We start from the raw sequence: 22,248 nt of genomic DNA on the forward strand, positions 1-22,248 counted from the left end.
GTTACAACAAAATGCCTGAAAGCCATCTTCCATCTTCTATGGGTGTGTGCTGGAGTTAAAAAATAAGAAAGAACTCCAGTGGTGCAGAGACTACACAGAGTGAGAAGTGTGAATTAACTAGTATCACCCTGTACGGTAGCTGAGCTCTGACCTGTTCAGAACGTACACACACACATGCGCAAACATGTTTATGTATGGTCTATTAAGGGTATCCTATAGAGACCATCAATCATTCACATAATATCTGAAAACACAGCAACATACATTACAGACTTTGAATAATCACAGACATTAAGGCAACTGCATTTCATACATGCTCATTATCAACCATCAATTATTTATATTTCATACATTTCAGATGGGCGGCACGGTGGAGTGGTTAGCGCTGTCGCCTCACAGCAAGAAGGTCAGGGTTCGAGCCCCGTGGCCGGCGAGGGCCTTTCTGTGCGGAGTTTGCATGTTCTCCCCGTGTCCGCGTGGGTTTCCTCCGGGTGCTCCGGTTTCCCCCACAGTCCAAAGACATGCAGGTTAGGTTAACTGGTGACTCTAAATTGACCGTAGGTGTGAGTGTGAATGGTTGTCTGTGTCTATGGCCAAGTTTACATTAGACCATATCTGTCTCGTTTTCTTCGCGGATGCACTGTCCGTTTACATTAAACCGCCTGGAAACGCCGGGAAACGGGAATCCGCCAGCGTCCACGTATTCAATCCAGATCGTGTCAGCTCCGGTGCTGTGTAAACATTGAGAATACGCGGATACGCTGTGCTGAGCTCTAGCTGGCGTCGTCATTGGACAACGTCACTGTGACATCCACCTTCCAGATTCGCTGGCGTTGGTCATGTGACGCGACTGCTGAAAAACGGCGCGGACTTCCGCCTTGTATCACCTTTCATTAAAGAGTATAAAAGTATGAAAATACTGCAAATACTGATGCAAATACTGCCCATTGTGTAGTTATGATTGTCTTTAGGCTTGCCATCCTTCCACTTGCAAGTGGTAAGTGATATGCACTGAGATCACACACACAGCGGCTCAGTCCCGAATCACAGCTTGTGCGCTTCACTCGCGCGCTCTGTGAGCTGCGCAGGGCCGGAGTGCGCACCCTCCAGAGGGCACTCGCTGTTCAGGGCGGAGTGATTTGGAGCGCAGGATGCCTGCGGAGCCGAGCGTATCCGTGTATTGGTGTTGCTGTGTGCACGCGAACTGTGTATTGGTGTTGCTGTGTGCACACTAATCGTTTTAAAAGCGTTAATCTGATGATCCGCTGATACGGTCTAATGTAAACATGGGCTATGTGTCAGCCCTGTGATGACCTGGCGACTTGTCCAGGGTGTACCCCGCCTTTCGCCCGTAGTCAGCTGGGATAGGCTCCAGCTTGCCTGCGACCCTGTAGAACAGGATAAAGCGGCTACAGATAATGAGATGAGATGAGACATTTCAGATGAAAAAATAAAGAAAATGGTTATTGTGTGTGTATTGAGAGGCCATTTAAAGGAATACTCCGGAGTGAAATGCTTTTTAGGGCTATTTTCGCATGATTGGGAGTGCATACGTTGAGTTGGTAGCACAATCACGTCAATCGGTTGTGTTTTGAGAAAGTTGTTTTTTTGTGATTTAAACCGAAAGCGCTAACACGGCAGTGCGAGGGGCATGTCATTTCGCTGATACAAAACGCTGTTTTTAGAACCATTGCCAAGGTCCAAACAACATTACAGTTCAGTGGAAGTGAGTACAGGGTTCCTACACACAAACCGAAGCGTCCCTGGCTCTGTAAGTGTACGGACAGATTGTCTAAAAGACTGAATACGAAACATGTCCCTTCCCGAAAGTAGTTGTTCTCCAGACGCCATCTTCAGGGGACAGTCCGTAAAAGTCGAGTGCCGAGCTAAATCCTCTGGAAATGCACAATTTCGTAGCATTTTATGGAAACTCAGTCTAGTGTTTCATTTGAAATTAAAAGGAAACTGCATGCAACAACATTATAGTCCAAGCGGGTTGGAATTTTGAATGGGAGGTCATGTGATGCTACGAAATTGTGCATTTCCAGAGGATTTAGCTCTGCACTCGGCACTTGACTTTTACGGACTGTCCCCTGAAGATGGCGTCTGGAGAACAACTACTTTCGGGAAGGGACATGTTTCGTATTCAGTCTTTTAGACGATCTGTCCGTACACTTACAGAGCCAGGGACGCTTCGGTTTGTGTGTAGGAACCCTGTACTCACTTCCACTGAACTGTAATGTTGTTTGGACCTTGGCAATGGTTCTAAAAACAGCGTTTTGTATCGGCGAAATGACATGCCCCTCGCACTGCCGTGTTAGCGCTTTCGGTTTAAATCACAAAAAAAACAACTTTCTCAAAGCACAACCGATTGACGTGATTGTGCTACCAACTCAACGTGTGCACTCCCAATCATGCGAAAATAGCCCTAAAAAGCATTTCACTCCGGAGTATTCCTTTAAGAAGTGTAGGGCAGAACAGAAAGAAAACATGGCTACATGACATGCTGTACATGCACACCTACACATAAACAAAACACACAGTGTGCTCTTGTGTGGCTGATCCATGGGGAATGCCTCTGCTCTCTCCTCCTCTTCGTCCTCCTCCTCTTTCATACTTTACCATTGGCATCTAGTTAACCAGCCTGTTTCTCAGTAATGGACGTTCAGTCCATTCTCTATTAGATATGACTGGCATATTATAACCGGAACATGTTATATTCAGAGTGCGGGTACGCCTGAATGATTCCTAATAGGTTCAAACCGAAGCTTTAGAAAAATCGGATAAAATTAGGATAGGATTCAGATTTACATACGGGGATTAGAATGCAGGGAAGAAAATACAACATTATAACCTTGTAACATTTATAGAAAAGATCATGTGGGCAGAGAATATTAAAGAACAGACATATCCTGACTGGAATGAATACAGCTGATTTAAACTGAAGTTAAAATAAGATTGAGAGAACAGCTGGTTCTTAGGAAGACAGAGAGGCCAAAGGGAATGGCGATTGCTTAATTAGTCCAGTATTGCTGCTGGTTAGTTTAGAGAGATATGAGGGCATTACATCTGCTCTCTGAGCTTGCCTTTAAATATTCACATAACCCTTTCTTAGGCAGTTCGAAGGCCAGGTTGGAACTGGTGCGTAATCTCGAACCAGCTGTTCACATTTTGATAGCCAAAGAACTGGCTCTTGGCCATGAAACCTGGTTCGAGAGCAGCACCAATGCTTTGCTGGTCTAGAATCAAGAATCGCAAGTGAAGGGCTGGGGCAGGATTATCATGACCATCAAGACCAACCAAAACTTTGTGACTGACATTTAAAAAAAAAAAAAAAAAACAGACCTAGCGTAGCATCCAGACTGCCTAATCTGGTAGTCTACCATTGTTGTTGTGCCTGCAATGCTGGGAAAGGGGAGACATGTACAGATGTATACAATGGCATGGCTGTACAGTGGGTTTCTAGCCCATGGAAAAGCAAACCGGTTCTCATAAGGTTCACGAGTTGAACCAACTCTGAACCTGCATTTGCACCAGCCCATAACTAGCACCGAGTTTATGTTGGTGGAAAGGTGGTAAGAATGATAACAGTATCAGTGTAAAAACCAGGGAGTCTGTGGAGCTACACATACTTACAATACTACATCACAGGAATGTATTTATACCAAAGAGGCTCATACCGTACTTGTGTATGCATACCTGTATGTGATATGCTTGTGTTGCCACTTCTGTCCTGTGAGAGCATAGCGTCGTTTCCGTACACTGAATCTGGAGGCACCACCAAGCTGGTCCGGTACACCACAGCGAGGCTTTTTCATCCAGCTACAGCACAGAAAGAATTAGACAGAGAGAGGGAAAGAGACCTGGATTACTCTCCCACCACCACTGTCATGACATCATGCTATCCACAAAACGTGTCAAGAGATATGCAGAGTAACATTGACAAAACTATATAATTTTAGCATATTTCATATTCCACATACAGAGTATAGGGTACAACATTCCCAGGTTTCTGAGGAATATGAAAGAATCATTCAGAAAGCAACTTTTTTCATTGCTTTACCTAGAGTTATAGCAAAACAAGTATTACACATCTAAGCCTCCGAGAGAAAATGACAGAGAGACAGATTTCTGCTACATTATATATGTTATCTCTTGCGCTCTCCCTCTTTCTCTCTCTCCCTCCCTCCCTGTGTGTGTGTGTGAGAGAGAGAGAGAGAGAGAGAGAGAAGGATTACACGGTATCCAAGATATCACTGAAAGACATTTCATTGCACTTTAGGCATGACCTAACTCAAAGCTTTGATGCACCTCACATACTAATATATATGTGTGTGTGTGTGTGTGTGTGTGTGTGTGTGTGTGTGTGTGTGTTGTACAAAAACTTACAAAAAATAGCGACACTGATGTGTCGGGCCTGCATTAATTTGGCCAAAATAAGGGTTTCTTTAACCAGACCAAGAGCACAATTTATCAACTCATCCACAGAAAACGTACCCGGAACCCTGTCAGGATGCTCACAGAACATAATAATAATAATAATAATAATAATAATAATAATAATAATAATAAAATAGCCTGCAAAAATGCTCATATCCATATTGTGAGTGTCTGAGATATTAGTATTTTATCCAATACTGAGATAATGATTAAAAGTATATATAGTTTGTCGGTGTATATGCTGTAGGAGTGTGTATGCATGTTGAGTAAGACCTCATTCTCATTCAAATTTTGTTCTTGAGAGTTTCTTCAGGTTAACAGTATGTACAGTAATATGTTAGAGAGACAGATGGAGAGGGAGATGGGGGAAAGTATCTATTAGCAGGACTATTTGCTAAAATGGTTGCACACCTGTCACTTCATATACAGATGTGAGATTTGCTAATTGCCAATGAATAGTCGTAATGTGTGTACACACGCATGCGCACACACATACGTGTACATGCGTGCGCGCACACACACACACACACACACACACCCTAAAGGCCTCTGCATGCTCTTGCGACAAGGCTTTCGCAGATAGCTTTTCGCAGACAGGTGTAATTTATCGTTGAGCAGGGAGTAATAGGCGTGCGCGATGTTATTCACCGCCACAACGCAAGGGGGCGCGAAGTCGCAAAATCGCTAGGAGTAGTTGGTGGGTGTGGTTAGTGGAGTGTTTATCCTCCGGTTACTTATAATGACTAGAACTGGAGTCGTATAGATGTTAAGGCTGCAACGATACATTAGGCCACGATACGATACGTATCACGATATTAGGGTCACGATACGATACGTATCGCGATACACAATGATACACGACAAACTGGTGTGAAAATGTCAAAAATGACCTTTTTAATATGAATCAACAATAACACCATACATTTATGCAGACATTACAGTGTATGAGAAATGATGAGCGACCAGCCGATATAAACAGATAATAACACATCCTTCATCTGTTTACATAAAAGGGTGACTTAGGCATCGGGCTTCGTGAGGACTCGGCGATGTCTATATCTCGATGGTGGTGGCGTATATGCACAGTCATGTTGGTCGTATTCCCGGAGTATTTAATTTCTGCTGAACAGTGCCGACATACGGTCACCTGCCTGTTAACTGTTTTCACGCCTTGTTCACGGTGAACTGGGAACCCAAAATGCTCCCAAACTACTGATTTGTATGAAGCTGGTGGTTTTTCAAGTTCCATTTTTCCGAAGCTACCTCGTGTATTAGCAACACGTGCCAACGTCAATGTTACCAAACGATCTGATTGGCTACGGACAGAACCGAATGCACACGGAAGCGCACGATCTACTGCGCAAGCGCGAATACCTTGGACACGGTATTGAAACTGCCCCGCACGTAAAAGTTGATCACTCTGAACTTAGTAGCTTATCATCGTTAGCATATTGAGTACGGTCACACACGGACTGGCCATTGGGAGTAGCGGGAGTTTTCCCGGTGGGCCGGTGGTTCAGCGTGGGCCGGCGGAGAAAAAAAAAAAAAGTTGCACGCTGGCCTTTAATATGATAAGCAATGTTAACAGTTTCTTAAAGAAACTGTTAACATTGCTTATCATATTAAAGGCCAGCGCGCAACTGTTTTTTTTTCTCCGCCGGCCCACACTGAACCACCGGCCCACCGGGAAAACTCCCGCTACTCCCGATGGCCAGTCCGTGTGTGAGTACGATGAATGATAAATTGATTGCAGGACTTAATTGTTACCGTGTTCGAAATGACGAGAGTGGCATATGTCAATTTCCCAAATGTTTCCAAATAAATACCCACCTTTCGTGTCATTTCGACGATCACGCCCAACTATAATTGTTTTGAGTATAATATAGTCTCTACATGCGGAAAATGAGTTAGTATCGTCGTGTATCACGATTCGTTTTGGCCGGCAATACATATCGTATCGTGGCGAAAGTATCGCGATGCATCGATGCATCGGTGAATCGTTGCACCCCTAATAGATATACGTACTTCCTCACTTCCTCAATCAACCGCTCTTCGTGCTGCTCCATCTTCGCTCGTGTTTTTAAAAATGGCGGTCGTGAAAACAAAACAAACTGGGAAAGTAGGGAAGCGGATGTAGAGTGGACCTGGAGTGGACCAATCAGAGCCCTCTTGTCTGTGACGCTGTCTGCGAGGCTTCTGCGGTGGTCACAATTTTTGGGAGGTGCGCGCAGAGCGTCTGCGAAGGTGGGGGGGCTACGCAGACGCTGTCTGCGACACTATCTGCGAGGACTGGGTTGTCAGCATAAATTGGCCTTAACAACAAGCATTTATCACACAAGAGAAGAACTGGTGCCTCACCTTATTGTGTTAGCGCTACGTCATTACACAGAAGCAAAAGGAAACAAAAGGACACACAACAATTAAAATATTAGAGGCACAAAAGGTGTTAGCTGTTGAAACACTGCATTGTGCAGAGCACTGATTAGGTTCAGCACATCATGTGCACTGCAGGAACAAAATGTGTCAGTTGAGCAATTTAGGCCTCGTGGCATCAATCCCACTAAAGGAGGCAGAGTAGGTCACAGAGAGAAGGAGGAAGAGACTGGCCCTGTCCAGGTTTATAGTAATATCCAGCCAACAGCTTTAACAGACTCGGAGAGCCATCTCAAATCTGAAGGCACTTTATTCAAATGAAATCATATGACTTAAGTCATGCCCCTGGCATTCAAATTCCTCTGGATAAGCAGCCTAATGTGGAGCAGCATGAGGCAGTGGGTGGGTGGGTGGGTGGAGACCAGCACTGAGCTTGGTGGCATGGTTATGGTGTAGACTCAGTTACTCACTCTATGGTGGTCTTGTCGAATGCACCGGTAACATTGAGTCCGTAGAGCCGCTGCATGGCAGCGATAGCAGACTGCATACTCTGAGCTGAGCGCAGGACTGACATTCTAGGGTCTGTGGGGGGAAGGTATCCATACCTCTGCAGCCATGCCTGGAGGACACAAGACAAAGGTCAACCGAGGGTCAACTAGAAGTCAGTAGCAGGTAGCTGTGAGAGCAAGTACTGTATTATGGAGCATAAACCTAAACACTAGAACAGATCTTCGATGCTGAGAACGTGCCTTGTTGCAGAATTTCTGACTGCTGTAATGATTTTAAACTCTGATCAGTTTTAGCTCTGTGATCAGTAGACTTAACACAGCTTTTTGAATATTGAGCCCTCAAATCCTCATGGTGCTCTTACACAGCCAGGAAGAGTGGCGCTACGCACAGCAAGAACGTTCCTTCAGCCAGCACAGCACGAGAGAGAGAGAAAGAAAAGGGAAAACAAAAAGCATGACTTGAAGAAATCAATATTTAGGAACAATACAGAAAAGCTGGTAGCATTACATGAAAAATCCACCCTGAACGATTTGCATATTCATATTTACAGTAATGCGATATTCTGTGGTGTCCAAGATTCATTCCCTAAAAAAGAACTTTTGGTTTAAAAGTCATTGGAACATTGGTCTAGTTGCGTTTTTGTTAATGGTTTCCTACACTACCCATAATGCTATTCGACTACCCACAGATAGTGGTAATAGTAGGGAATTAGCCCTTGCTTCACCTCTACTTAAAGGGATAGTTCGGGATTTTTGACATGAATCTGTATGGCATCCCCATCAATAGTGTCGTGCAAACACACTCAGTGCGTTTACATGCACATAGAGAGAATCGAATTTCTGCCGTTGCTCGACTGAAATCGAAGTTCAAAATGCCATGTATACACCTTAATTCGGCTGAAATTGAACCGAACTTGATTTCTCGGAATCGAGCTACACGACCTAGATTATGCGATTTCTGCCGAGCTACTTAGTGCATGTAAACCCTATCGAGCTAGTAGTCGAGCTACTTACTGCCCCTTCCGGAAGTGACGAGTGACGAGACCACAAGCGGGAAACACAACAGCCTCGGTCGGCATGACAACAGTAGTAGCGAGCAGCAGAAGAGGTCAGAAGGAACAAACGGAGAAGAGAAAATGGCGAGCAGAAACGTGCACTTCTGGAGCAATGAGGAGACAGAGTTCATGCTCATTCAGCTTAAGGAGTTGAATATATTAAAATTCATGGACGGGAGAAAAACGCGCAATGGAGAACACGGAACTGATAACTTTGTTTACACTCTTGAATAGCTCTTCTTCATGACGACAACCGGAGGTGTACCAACACGATGGGGCGTGTAGCGCCACCTGTGGCTCGGGTGCACAATGCACCTCACACAATAGCCCGATTTCATTGTGTGCATGTACGATTGGATTTCTCTGGCACCCTGCTGGGACCTTCAGCTCGATTACCGACAGCAGCTTGATTTGGATGTGCATGTAAACGTAGTCACTGACTTACCCCTGACAGCATCCTGTGAGTCCAGTTCTTGTCCAGTTTTGGTCCAGACGAAAGTAGTCCGGCAAGTTTGTTGGGGTCACGAAAGTAAAACGTTTTTCGTCTCAAAACAGTATGTGTTCAAAAGAGTGATATATTTGCATCACAAAACCGTTGCCAAATAAAAAGTCAGACCTCGAAATCGCTTGGCACTATTTTCTCTCCCTCGGTATCACTGCGCGCTGCCGCCAGGTGACAGCCACGGCTGTTTCATTCATTGTTTACTGCTAGCAAAGTTAGCGACAACATGTCTGACTACGACAGCGACGTTGAAAACATTGACTTCATCTCACAGCCAAAGGGATATCTTTATGAACCCGAATATACAGATGAAGAAATTCGCCAGATGGAGTTAGAACGGGCAGAGAGAGAAAGGGTGGACAGAGAAGTGGAAGAAGGTGAAGCTGGAGCCGCAGCTTGTTAGCGCCGCTGATCTGAACTTCTAATCACTGCCAAACAATGGGAAAGGTGTTGATTCCTGCACAGATGTCAACATGACAGCGCAGTGATACCGAGGGAGAGAAAATAGTGCCAAGCGATTTCGAGGTCTGACTTTTTATTTGGCAACGGTTTTGTGATGTAAATATATCACTCTTTTGAACACATACTGTTTTGAAAAGAAAAACTTTTACTTTTGTGACCCCAACAAGCTTGCCGGACTACTTTCGTCTGGACCAAAACTGGACAAGAACTGGAATCACAGGATGCTGTCAGGGGTAAGTCAGTGTGTTTGCACGACACTATTGACTGGGATGCCATACAGATTCATGTCAAAAATCCCGAAATATCCCTTTAAGACAGTGCTTTGATCCTTCAGTGTGTCTGGTTCACTTACCCGATCACTTTTATGGTGATGATACACGGGGCAACTTTTTGGGCAATGTTGCCGAGCAATGTTGCTGGGCAATTGCGTTTTGACTCTTTTCTATTGAGATTGGGCAACATTGTTTCTTTCTGAATGGTTTTGATAATCTCTGGCAACTTTTTGAGATAAGCCACTCAGAACGCGAGTATCGAGTCATGTGACCTCTGGTGAGGTTCGGATCAGAAATTTCAAACAAATATGGCGGCCGCTCAGTGTCATGGTGATGATACACGGGGCAACTTTTTGGGCAATGTTGCCGAGCAATGTTGCTGGGCAATTGCGTTTTGACTCTTTTCTATTGAGATTGGGCAACATTGTTTCTTTCTGAATGGTTTTGATAATCTCTGGCAACTTTTTGAGATAAGCCAATCAGAACGCGAGTATCGAGTCATGTGACCTCCGGTGAGGTTCGGATCAGAAATTTCAAACAAATATGGCGGCCGCTCAGTGTCAGTGGAGTGAAGAGATGGAGAGACTCCTCATCTGTTTTTACGCCAGTAAGTTATTTTAATATTCTATATGGAGGAATTTACCTCACCAAAGCTCTAAAAAACAACAGACAGCTTGATTAAATGGTCACAGCAAAAATTAAGACATTGATTTTTTTTTTTAGCTAACTGTAAACTGCCGTTGCTAACTGTTGTTGCCCATTGTTAGTTGCCCTGAAAAGTTGCCCTGTGTCTCACCTAGTTGCCCATTGCCAGCAACATTGCTCGGCAACATTGCCCAAAAAGTTGCCCCGTGTATCATCACCATTACACTCTGAACGTACCAAAGCTTTAGCTTTGTTGTTAATACCACTGTCCTCCATCAACACAATCATGCTTAATATCTCATAAATCACTAACTAGTGAAGAAGAAGCAGAAGAAGGATACAGTGTGTGTGGTGTCAAACAGACTTCCTGCCTTCTTTCAGAGTTGTTCTACGGTACTTACTAGAATCTTAGCAATATCAAGTGTGTTTATGTCCACTTTGTTTGTGTTACATTACACACAGCTGCATATTTTCCATTTCTTCCTGCCCTTGTGGTTGTCTTTCCTATTAATAAAACAGCAATGACATACACAAACTTACATACAGCAGGCCATCTGGCATTATGCATCACCTTCACACCAAGTCACATCAAGCTACTTAGATGCAAATGCAATGCAGCTTCCCAGCTGGACACCAATATTGGACACTGAATGCCAGCTTAGCTGCTACACGGTTATGCTCGGCTACTTTAGAAAGTATTTATTAGAGATGAAATATCATGATTATCGTGACCAAAATTATCATGGTTATCAGTATAAGCGAAGTGCGCAACGCTTGTACAGTACGCATGCGCGGCTTTTCTAGGTCAACTATTTCGGCTACCAAACGAACTACCGAGGCGCTGAAGTTACTATAGGAAGACAGGTAGCGGACCGTGAACTTTAAAGCTTTATAGCGATTGGCTTAAAGACCTTAAGCCTTAAGTGAATTGTAAAACTATGACAGGTGCACAATGTGCTTTTTACCAATGTACTAACGGAAGTTATAAACTTAAGCGGTGGAAGAAAACACACAATTGTACTGGGCCTACATCTGAAGACGGGTCATGTAAATGTGAACCTCCGTTTGTTTTGATTACATTTCCAACCGAAAAAAAGACCCAGAAGGACGTAAAAGATGGCAAAAAGTTGTAAGTTTGTTCAGATATTTAGTTTGTCATTTATTTTTGGCAATTTTAACAAAATATTGCGTAGGTATTATGCAGAAAAGGCCTACAGGTTTACTACATCTTTCCATCTTACTGTAATATCGCCCACCTTCGTGTCCCATAATAAGGGCCATATAGATTATAGTCAGGAGGCCTACAGATTAAAGCAGGCTTAGATTACTTTATATAATTAACAGTAGATGTGTTCATATATATATATATATATATATATATATATATATATATATATATATACACACACATGTATGTGTGTATAGTCTAGACAATGTAGGCCTAAGATAAAACGCATGGTAAGTTCTGGACTGATGCTGCATAGGCAAGGGCAACCAGTTCTTCTTTACGTTTTGCCCTAGTGCCAGTCGTTGGATTGGTTGTCACAGGCAGTCCACGACGACTGCAAAACCGTTTCAAATCGTCGACTTTCCAAAGTTTAAACTGATCTAAATCGTAGTTGTCAATACTGCTTTCCGCCATTTTGAAGTGCCGTTTGGTAGCCAAAAAAATTAGCGATCCCATAATGCACTGCACGGGCCAAGATTCGCAATTCGCTTATTATCATGGTATTGTTAAAATGTTCAAAAAGTACTGAAACACAAACTGAAATAATTTCACCAAGTTTTATATTGAAAACCACAAATAAAATTAGCAGCCCTGTGCACTTTTTGCTTGCATAAACTTTAAAATAATAACATTAGTTGCCATTAAAGACTATTTTTCTATCTTAATGATTAGTCAATTAATCTAAATGATTCTTTTTCCTCCAAAAATCAAACTGGCAAATTCAGTGAAGTTCATTTTATTTTTACTGAGAGCAAGAAAGAAAAAGGAGAAAAATAAAAATACACCATAATTATTTAACATGCAATAATGAAAACATTCCCCATGTTCCTTTAACTTACACTTTTAATCATACTGCTCACAATTATTTAAAATGTTATGCCATTATATTTATGGCATTCCCTACATAAAGAAATGCATTTAAAATAATGGCAAGCCCAAGGCGCATGAACACACACACAAACATACACACTGGCGCTTAACATAGAATAAACCCAGATTGCAGACAAAACATTTTCTCAAACACTTATTCAATGGAGGGCAGTGTCTAGACTTTGCTCCCGCCAGTCTAGAATAAAGAAGTAAGGCATCTCCTTCCCTCCACTAGCCTGAGTGCACATCTTAGGCAAGTGTGAGCACACCCCAGCCTCCCCTGGCCGGGGTTACAGCCTGGGTTACTAAGTTCTTTGGCAGTTCTGTTTAGCTCCCAGCGTGGCAACTGGCAGTCCTGTCAGTCAACCCAGCTGTAGTTCTGGCAACCCACTGCCTTGTGGAAAGTCCAATCAAGACAAAGGCTAAGGGAATACACACATACAGAAAATCAGGAGTGGAACCCCCCCTTAGGCATTTGGTATCTGTATTACAATACCTTCTGGCAACTCCTGCAGCCAAGCCAGGGCCAGCTGTATTGGTTCTGCCTCTCCATTGGACTCCGTTGGCATGGCAAGAGAGCAGAGACCTAGTGTCTGAGCATCCCAGGCCTTCAAAAATATTGCCCAGACATTTTTTCACACTCTGGAGAAGACACTCCTCCATGGTTGATTCACCATGGCAATCACACAGGACGTTGGCAGTTACCAGTGATAAGCACCTTATGATTGGCAAAATTATGGCGTGCCAGGGGCCAGTTCTGATGGTAGGAGAGACCATCGCATCTCATTGGGTAGCAACCGCCTGCCTCAAGTTGGGCAACCCCCAGTCAGTATGGTGCTGCCCCATCACAACCTACCTTCCTTGCTGGGGCTTAGTGTTCTTTCTCAACAAGCAGGCTGTAATACTGCACCAGACCATGCATTTAGAGATAAGAAGCCTCCAGCTCTTCTTTTTGTTAGCTGGAACATCAGGACTATGTGTCATGGAACCACAGATAATCTCCAACAAATGGATGACACCCAAAAAACTGCAACTATTGATCATGAATTCCACAGGCTAGACATTGATGTTGCTTGACTTGGTTACTTGGATGCACCCAAGGTCAGGTCATTGGCACCAGACAGACCACATAATTACCTGCCACCACAATCTTCAGAACACTACTCCGTTGCAGCTACCACAGTGAAGACTACAAGAGCGATCATGTCCTCCTAATCAGTAAAGTCAGACTTATGGCTAGGAAGATCTGGCATACCAAGAAAAAGGGCCAGCCTCAGATAAATAGCTTTCACACATCCAACCTAGAGAAAAGATGCACGTTTTATGACTCCTTCAAGGACTCAACTGCATATCTCTCTTGGGAGAGTCATGACCCAGTCACTTGCTGGAAGACACTACACAATTCCATCTACAAATCAACTGTGAAAGCATTTGGCTTGCACGTAAACAAAAATGCAGACTGGTTCAATGCAAACTGGGATGTGATGGAACCAGCGGTAGAGGCCTCGCACAAAGCCCATCTTGCCTACAAAAATGCCACTAACCATGAAATGCTTACTGCACCTAGAACTGACAGAGCAGTATCTGGTGCCCCCAACCCATTCATGAAAGAACTGAATGTGCTTCCAAAGAACTTAGCAAAGCCATAGACTGTATTTTCCCTGGCAAGGACCCTGGGAGCGATGGTAATATGTAAAGGTGGAAGTACTTGTACTAGGACCACATGCAGCTAGAAATAGGTTTTCTGATTACACAGTAACTCTGGATGACCTTTCTGTTTCTTCACGTGCAGCGGTAAAAGACCTCTTGCTGGAGTCCCTGCTTGCACTCAGCACAAAATGTATACTGTTCTTAACCATTAGGTGACACTGGGCATACTTAACAACCTGCGTCCCCTCCCCGTCTCTCCCTCTGTCAAGTTACCTGTCGATTCTGAGACACCAGTGATGCTGACCTCTTCTGCTCTTCAGACCTGCCTGATCCATCTTGATGCTCTACGTCTGGCTAGAGTTTCATCGCATTGCTCCTGTGGATGACGGCCCCACACGGACAGTCGAGAGTTGCACTTGGAAGATGGCTCTGGATACTTACAATTTTACTATGCTGGCTGAGGACTACAACTGCCAAGATAACTTTAGGACTACAGTTGTCAAGAACAGTTTTGCACTCAAGTCTCCATCAATGAACAGTTACCCAAATGAGGATGGGTACCCTTTTGAGTCCGGTTCCTCTCAAGGTTTCTTCCTCATGTCATCTGAGGGAGTTTTGCCTTGCCACCGTCACCATAGGCTTGCTCATCAGGGATAAATAAATTTATTAAGGATAAAATTAGCTCATGTTTAAAGTCTTTAATTTTCTGTAAAGCTGCTTTGTGAGAATGTCTGTTGTTAAAAGTGCTATACAAATAACCTAAAAGTGCCACAATAGTTGAGGGATATTTGCATGATCATTCTGTACAAGCATAAAGGCAATAGAGGAGACTGTAACAATTACTGTGGTATCTCACTTCTTGGGAATGTGGGGAAGATCTTTGCATGTGCTGCCCTACCACGCCTGCATCAACTAGCCATTTGATTCTACCCAGAGTCCCAATGTGGTTTCAGAGCTGGTTGATCCACTGTTGACATGACAAATGAGCCTTTGATCTAGTCAGCAACAAGGGTCTCATCACTCCTTAAGAAGATTAGTCACCCTCCGAAGTTACTCAGCCTGATCTCATCCATCCATGAAGATACATACATCACCATCCGTTTTAATGGCGCAACATCCGATACCATCCCAGAATCAAGCAGTGTGTTCTGGCACTCAGCCTCTTTGGGCTATTCTTCTCACTGCTTTTGCAGCATGCCTTTGCAAAATCGCATGAGGGTGTCTACCTTCACACAAGGTCTGATAGAAACGTATTCAACATCGCTCATCTACGCGCTAAGACTAAAGTTAAGACTGTGTACATCCATGAACTACTTTTTGAAGATGATGCAGTCCTTGGTTCCCACAATGAGACATACCTCCAACACCTATTAGACAGGTTTGCCAAAGCATGCAATGTATTTGGATTAACAGCAAGCCTAAAGACCACCAATATTCTGGCAGAAGGCACATCAGCCCTTCCTCTCATACACATCAATGGCTCCAGCATCAAAGTGATAAACAACTTTACTTACTTGGGTTCAACCATCACCAAGAACCTCTCCTTGATGCCAAAATCAGTGCAAGGATTGACAAAGCTGCAGGAGTGATGTCAAGGCTCAAAGATTGAGTGAGGAAAAACAGCCATCTTTCCTTAAAGACCAAAGTACTTGTCTGCCAGGCTTGTGTCCTAAGTACACTCCTCTATGCTAATGAAACATGGACGACCTATACCAAGCATGAAAAGAGGTTAAACAGCTTCCATCTACGATGCCTGCAACACATTCTGAAGATTCCCTGGCAGGCAAAGGTGACCAACTCAGATGTTTTGGAGCGTGCAAACCTTCCCAGCATATTTAGCTTCCTCTGCCAAAGGCACGTATCCTATCTTGGGCACATCCAGTGGATGGAAGATGGATGAATTCCAAAGGATCTGCTTTACAGGGAACTGTCAGATGGGGTGAGACCTGTTGGCCATCCTAAACTTCGCTTTAATGATGTCGTCAAGCAAGATCTCATATGGAAGAATGAATATTGGAGTGGACAACTGGCAAGAAAAAGCTTCTGCTCAGCCTGTCTGGCAAACAGCTGTCTGGCAAGTAGAGCAAGAGTCAGAGATGAAAAGAAAAAAATATTATAAAAGAAAAAATAAATAAAAAGGAGCTGAGAAGAAAACGTAAAGAAGGGCAATCCAAGCCCTCTCGGTTTGTGTGCGAACACTGTGGCCCTGATTGTCATGTTGGAATGGCTCAAGAGGCCGATTCTAGGTAATGTTTTGTGGGAATCATCATCCATTATGAAATGGATGGATGCCAGTATATTCAGTGGAAATTCTAAGGTAGCAAGCAAATTATTTTATGGCTTTAATAATGAGTACTTATCAGTCACAAGGACAAAAATATATTAAAAATCTTTCTACTAATGGCAATTTAGCATGAATAGACAATATTTATGGTGATTTTGCCTTTTGGGCAATTCCATGTAAATGTCAACCTCACCATGCAAAAATAAAGCAACATGTAATACATCAAAACCACTCCCAGAGATATCACCTAGGGCTGTATTTTACAGATGTGAACAAGCTGAACCAATTTGTAACCAACCTAATATGTCACGGTCAGTCTTTCTTTCTTATAATGTAAAACCCAAGATAAAATCAACTTTGATCATGTACAATTCTATATTATTGCCACAAGCCACAGAAATGTATGCTAAAATCCACAAAACAGCAAAACAATAGCCATCCTAAATATTATTTAAGAACTTTGATAGTTTTAGCTGATATTTAGAGAGTTTTTCAAAGGGTTATGGTGGTTAAATTGCTGATTTTCTAAACATATGCCATGTCTATTTCAGACGCGTCACATCCATAACGGAATTTCGTCACATCCATAACGCTGACTTTTCCTTCCGAAACTCTGCATGAAATACAAAATATTTTAAATGAAGATTTTTTAATATTCACCTTGGACCCCTCTATCAAACGGATATCTCCATTTCGACATTAGGTTTACGATTTCACAGAGTTTGATAAAAATGTACAGTCACCCAAGAAAAGTGATACTTTTTCTGTCACATCCATAACGCATCTTTTATTGGCGTTTTCTGGCATGCCCTAGATGTACTATGGGAATTGTTCTTGTTCTATCACTTCTCCAGTATGGTACAGCCTTAAAATATGCAACACCTGTTTAAATACTGGGAGACAATAAAACATGCACTGGGTCATTTGTTGCCATTTTGAGTTCAAGTGTCACGTCCATAACGCTGGAATTGCTCTTTTCTGGCGGGCTCATTCTTGCATTTGTGCCACTATAAGTTTGAAATACTTCCACACCTTCGAAGCCTTGGGCCACTGGAAACTTACACTAACCCTCATTCAAAACTCGGACTCCAGCCACTATGATTTTTTAAAATTACAGTGTTGACTGGAGCCAACCAATGATGTAGCGTTAAAAACCTGAGAACATGTGTGTACATGGTACAACCACACAGAACAGGTGCGAGGACAGTTTTCTGCTTGCAGATCATGTGCATGCATGGGTTAGGCGAATGGAGACTAAACACCATACAAAGACAATTGAGGTCTTGCACGCAGCATACAGTATGTAGTTATAGTCGGAGACTGTTGCTAAATTTGGATGATGCAGGACAGTATTTAACATGAGCTTTTCAAACCACGATAATCAACTGTGATTTTAAAGGAAATACGCAGAACCATGGCCTCACTTTTGTTTATAAATGCCTTGAGGCCTCAAGAATGGCACAGGAATAGTTTTAAGCGTTAACAATAAATCTAATATAGTATTTTTTACGATTAAAGTGATTCATATAGGTAGCGGTCTGAGTGAATGACCTTGAAGTCTGTGACGTCACAGCAGGAAGTCTATCGGTCTCATCGCCATTTCCGCTATACTAAAACACAGAGGTGACTGCAACTCCAATCCTCCATTTTGAGCTAATTTATCGCCATGCCACGTAGATGTGTTGCTGAAGGGTGCAGCAACACAACAAAAGGTGGATTTACGTTGCATTCATGGTCCAAGAATGTTCAAACTGCAAAGATTTGGACGCGTTTTGAGAGAAGTTCACGGGCACATTGGGCGCCTACAAAGTGGTCTCTCCTCTGCTCTGCACATTTTACTGAAGACTCGTACGAGACCTCTGATCTGTTGAGGAGCGTTGGCTATAAGCCCGTATTTAAAGAGGGTGCAGTACCAACAAATAAAACTACAAGAAAAGGAAAGTAAGTTCAGTTGCACCAGTCCTCCCCGAGTGTGAGCCGAAGGTTGTTGCTAAAACCCGGGACGAAACAGGACATATTATCGCTCGGGCAGTGACCTCCCCGTGGTTGTTGCTAAAACCGGTGACGTCCCATCCAGTTGTTTTAGTAATTGCCTGAGCCGAGCAGTAATGGTGGAGTACTCCGTATGGAGAAAATGGAGAATGAGTGGAGCAGCCGTCTGATTTCTCTGCTGGATATGCTCGCCTCAGCAGCAAGATCTCGCCCTTACGTGGAAGAAGTGAATGAACGGAGAACTGAACGAACAACTGAAAGTCAGACTGTTTCAAAACAATCGGCCACAAAAAGCGAGAACGCAGACAGGCAAGCTCCGACTCTCATTTGGATACAAAACAACAAAAACAACAACACTCATTGTTTACCTGCATTTAGATTAATACATGTAACTTGTATTGTGTGTTTAAGTTACCGGTATAAGATTATTTAATTTGCTTCAGAATGTGATTGTCTCAGTTCATCTGATTATTTAATTAGCCTTTTACGTTTTATCAGTGAAAATGCATGCATGTACATGTATGCTGCATAAGTTATAACACCTATCCTGTTTTGATGAGAGTCAACCCACAATCACTGAAGTCAAATCAGTCTTAGTTGAGCAAGTCGGTAACGGTATTTCTTACTTTCACCATAAATTTTTATTTATATGACTTTGGTCTATAGCTGTCAAAGGCCTCGACCTTAAAACCGGTTCCCGCTGTGACGTCATGCACTCAGGGCTGGCTGGCTCAGCTCGAATGCAAACTTTGCGGTCGATTTAACTCTCAAAAATATATATTTTTTTATTCCCATTTACGGAGCATACAAGAGTCAAGGATGGAGATACTATCCACTCAGAAATGTATTTAAAAATAAAGGTTCTGCGTATCTCCTTTAATGATTTAATTAAAATTTGAAATTGTAAGACTAACCGCCGGGAGTTTTACCATGGCCTACTGTGAAAACGGTAACCATTTCATCCCTAGTATTTATATAATAGTCATTTCACCAGAACCAGGAAAAATATTCAGGCTGTCTTGGATGTGAAAGAAATCATAAGAAGACTTTTTAAATGTATCGTCATTCTTCTGCCTTTTTTTCCCCCCTTTGTCTACCTTTACTCTGAGTTCTTGGGTTTTCAATGTGTGTTTAGCCTTTTCTTTGCTGCCCATAGCTGATGGCAGATGCATTACAGCAGAGAAAAGAACCTGCACTCTGCTTCGTCTTCATTACAACAGCAGACATCACAAGGGAAGAGCACTGTTGTAGTCTGCCAACACACTATTGAGTAAATAATAAACTCTTATCAATCTATTGACACTCTGTCTGTAGGACATACAAAATGTTCATACAAGGTTGAATTATTCACGTGTGTCAGCGGGAATCAAAGACATGTCATATTTACTGTACTATCAAACTTGGTTCACCTTCAGTGGCTGTGTGTGAGACAGCGCGAGGTGTTATGCACTACGTAAAGTGGTACAAGTCAGCGTTTCCCAACCTTTTTTCAGTCACGGCACCCTTCAGAAGTATGGAAATTCTCAAGGCACCCCCATATAAAATATACGCAGTCACGCTGACCATACGCTGACCCCGGCAGTGACGTTGTGACATCGGAAAGGGGGCAGTGAGACAAATTTTGATGATGCATGAGGCGGCGATGATTTGCATTAGTGTAACTATTGTTTTTTGGAATTTTAATTCATTTTATTTATTTCAATGTTAGAATATATAATTTTTTGACGGCACCCCTAACGAAGCCAGACGGCACCCCGGTTGAGAAAGGCTGGTACAAGTATGAGCAAAATGATTGTACAAAGCCACTAAAAGACCGTTTGGGTTCAGGATAAAGGCATATTTCTTTCCCTCAGTGTGCAATCCTCTCTTGCCCACACTGATGCAATCTACCAGTGTCTAGACATTTGCTTGCTTAATTCTTCGGTTGTAGGCTTTGCAATTCTATTTCGTTTGGGTGTTTTTGGAACTGTACTTGATTTATATTGACCTCGCTATTAAATATCACCTTGAGTGTTTTAAAGGACAGTAGATGTCCTTTAAGTGGACACTTTTAATGGGCATGAGATATCCTTTAAAACTGCAGTAAATACAGCCTGATCAAGAGCAACTGCCTTAAAGCCCCATTACAGAGGCCCTTTTACTGTTCTCAAAGCCCAAGGTCCAACACAATGTGTGGCACTGGTCATTGGATGTCGTGATATAAACGCTGGTGAGATGACGACACCCACAGAAAAACACGACATTTTTTAAAATTATTTGCTGCTATGGACTACATAGAGCTGTGTATTTATTTTCATGATTTTCACAGCTTAAATACTCTGCAGACAAAACAAACAAGTCTGTTAAAAACCTAGGTCACAACCGGATGTACGATTTTTTTGGCCGTGCGATTTTTGGCGTTTCCCAAATCGCTGCGGTTTTTTTTTGTTTGTGAAGAAAGACGCACGTTGGCCGTAAGTTTGTCTTGCAACCTGAAAAAAACATAAGCGCCCGTAGAGTTTGTCTGACATGACAAAGAACCTCTGCGGCCGGTCTGCGGCTCGAAAATCAGCACGTCACACGCGTGACCTCCGTGCGTTTCTTGCGTTTTTTGCACGTAGACCAGCCGTAGGAGCACGTACAGTACAGCCGGTTGTGACCAAGGCTAAACTGAAAACAACTTAAGAACCTGCTTAATAACAACTTAATAAAGATTGTTGCCTTTGCACTAGGGCTGGGAATCGATCCAGATTTCCTGGATCGATTCGATTCCGATTCATAAGGTCACGATCCGATTCGATATCGATTTACTTAGATATTGCTGGATTGTCACTTTAAAGTAAAAACTGTCCTTATTGACAGGAACAGCCCAATATGTGTTTGTGCATGTAATTTAACACCAAATGCCTTCTCCAGTGCAGTTTGATTCGCCGCAGGTTTAGCTGAAACTGTGTTGGCGTGGTGCCTGGATAAGTGGTTGCGGAGATTGGTTGTATTGCCACTATATTTTACCTCTATGTGGCACAGTTTGCACACTGCTTTTGTTCTGTCGACTTGGTCTCTGTCCTCGTAACGTCTGAATCCAAAGTAATGCTATACATCAGCTTTCAGGCCAGGCGGTGATTTTAGCTGTGCAGCTTCAGCCATCTCGCGTTCTTAAGTTTCGGTTTCGTTTGCCGGCACCCGCTTTTTATAGCGGTCCTTGTGCGGTCGAGAAAATAGTGCCTATAGCCACCTGCAAGAGATCGATCCACACATTTTTGAATCGATCTCGTATTTTTTGAACGTGAATCGATATCGGATTGTGGATCGATCTTTTGAACCCAGCCCTACTTTGCACCCTACAGCTTGTGGTGCTTCTTTCACATCTTTGTTTTTCTTCTGCTTGTGTTTGAATGCAAAGTGATGGAACACTAAATAGAAGTTAAAAGCTCAATGAAGCATTATAACTGGTGCCACTTTAATAAATGCGTATTTTAAACTTGACACGTGGAAAGTTGTTTGCACACACTACATTTATTTCACTGGGTTTTCACTTATAGTGTATCAGGAAACCTCCGACCACTACTCTAAACTATAGATTATGCTACTCCTAATTTTCTGTGATCGTTCATTTGTGCTGGATAGGGGTGTGTGTGTGCATGAGAAGGCGAGAGAGAAGGAGAGAGAGAAACCAGCACAAACATGCATTTTGACAGTGTGGGAATGAGTAAGCCCTGCTCCATGGACGAGTTGACGTCACGGTCCTTGCCACATGTCTAAGGCCAGCCTACAACTTTGTTTTGTAAAAGACACTAGCAACACATTACTGTTGTGTAGAGTCTTAAATGAGCAAACTAATAAATAATACCGATTAGAATCATCCATCCATTATCTGTAGCCGCTTATCTACAGGGTCGCAGGCAAGCTGGAGCCTATCCCAGCTGACTACGGGCGAAAGGCGGGGTACACCCTGGACAAGTCGCCAGGTCATCACAGGGCTGACAC

General features: G+C 43.0%; 1 protein-coding gene across 1 annotated transcript in view; it reads right to left on the reverse strand.

Moving 5' to 3' along the window:
- The window catches only part of LOC132886907 (matrix metalloproteinase-16-like), a 126,011-nt gene that overhangs the window by 69,961 nt on the left and 33,802 nt on the right, over positions 1 to 22,248 (reverse strand). Inside the window, exons 2-3 of the mRNA XM_060922121.1 lie at positions 7,284 to 7,432; positions 3,700 to 3,822 (exon numbers count right to left, since the gene is read on the reverse strand). Coding sequence (XP_060778104.1) covers positions 3,700 to 3,822; positions 7,284 to 7,432 — 272 coding nt within the window. The remainder of the gene's footprint in view (positions 1 to 3,699; positions 3,823 to 7,283; positions 7,433 to 22,248) is intronic.

The sequence above is a fragment of the Neoarius graeffei genome, chromosome 5 (assembly GCF_027579695.1).
Source record: "Neoarius graeffei isolate fNeoGra1 chromosome 5, fNeoGra1.pri, whole genome shotgun sequence".
Classification (NCBI taxonomy): Eukaryota; Metazoa; Chordata; class Actinopteri; order Siluriformes; family Ariidae; genus Neoarius; species Neoarius graeffei.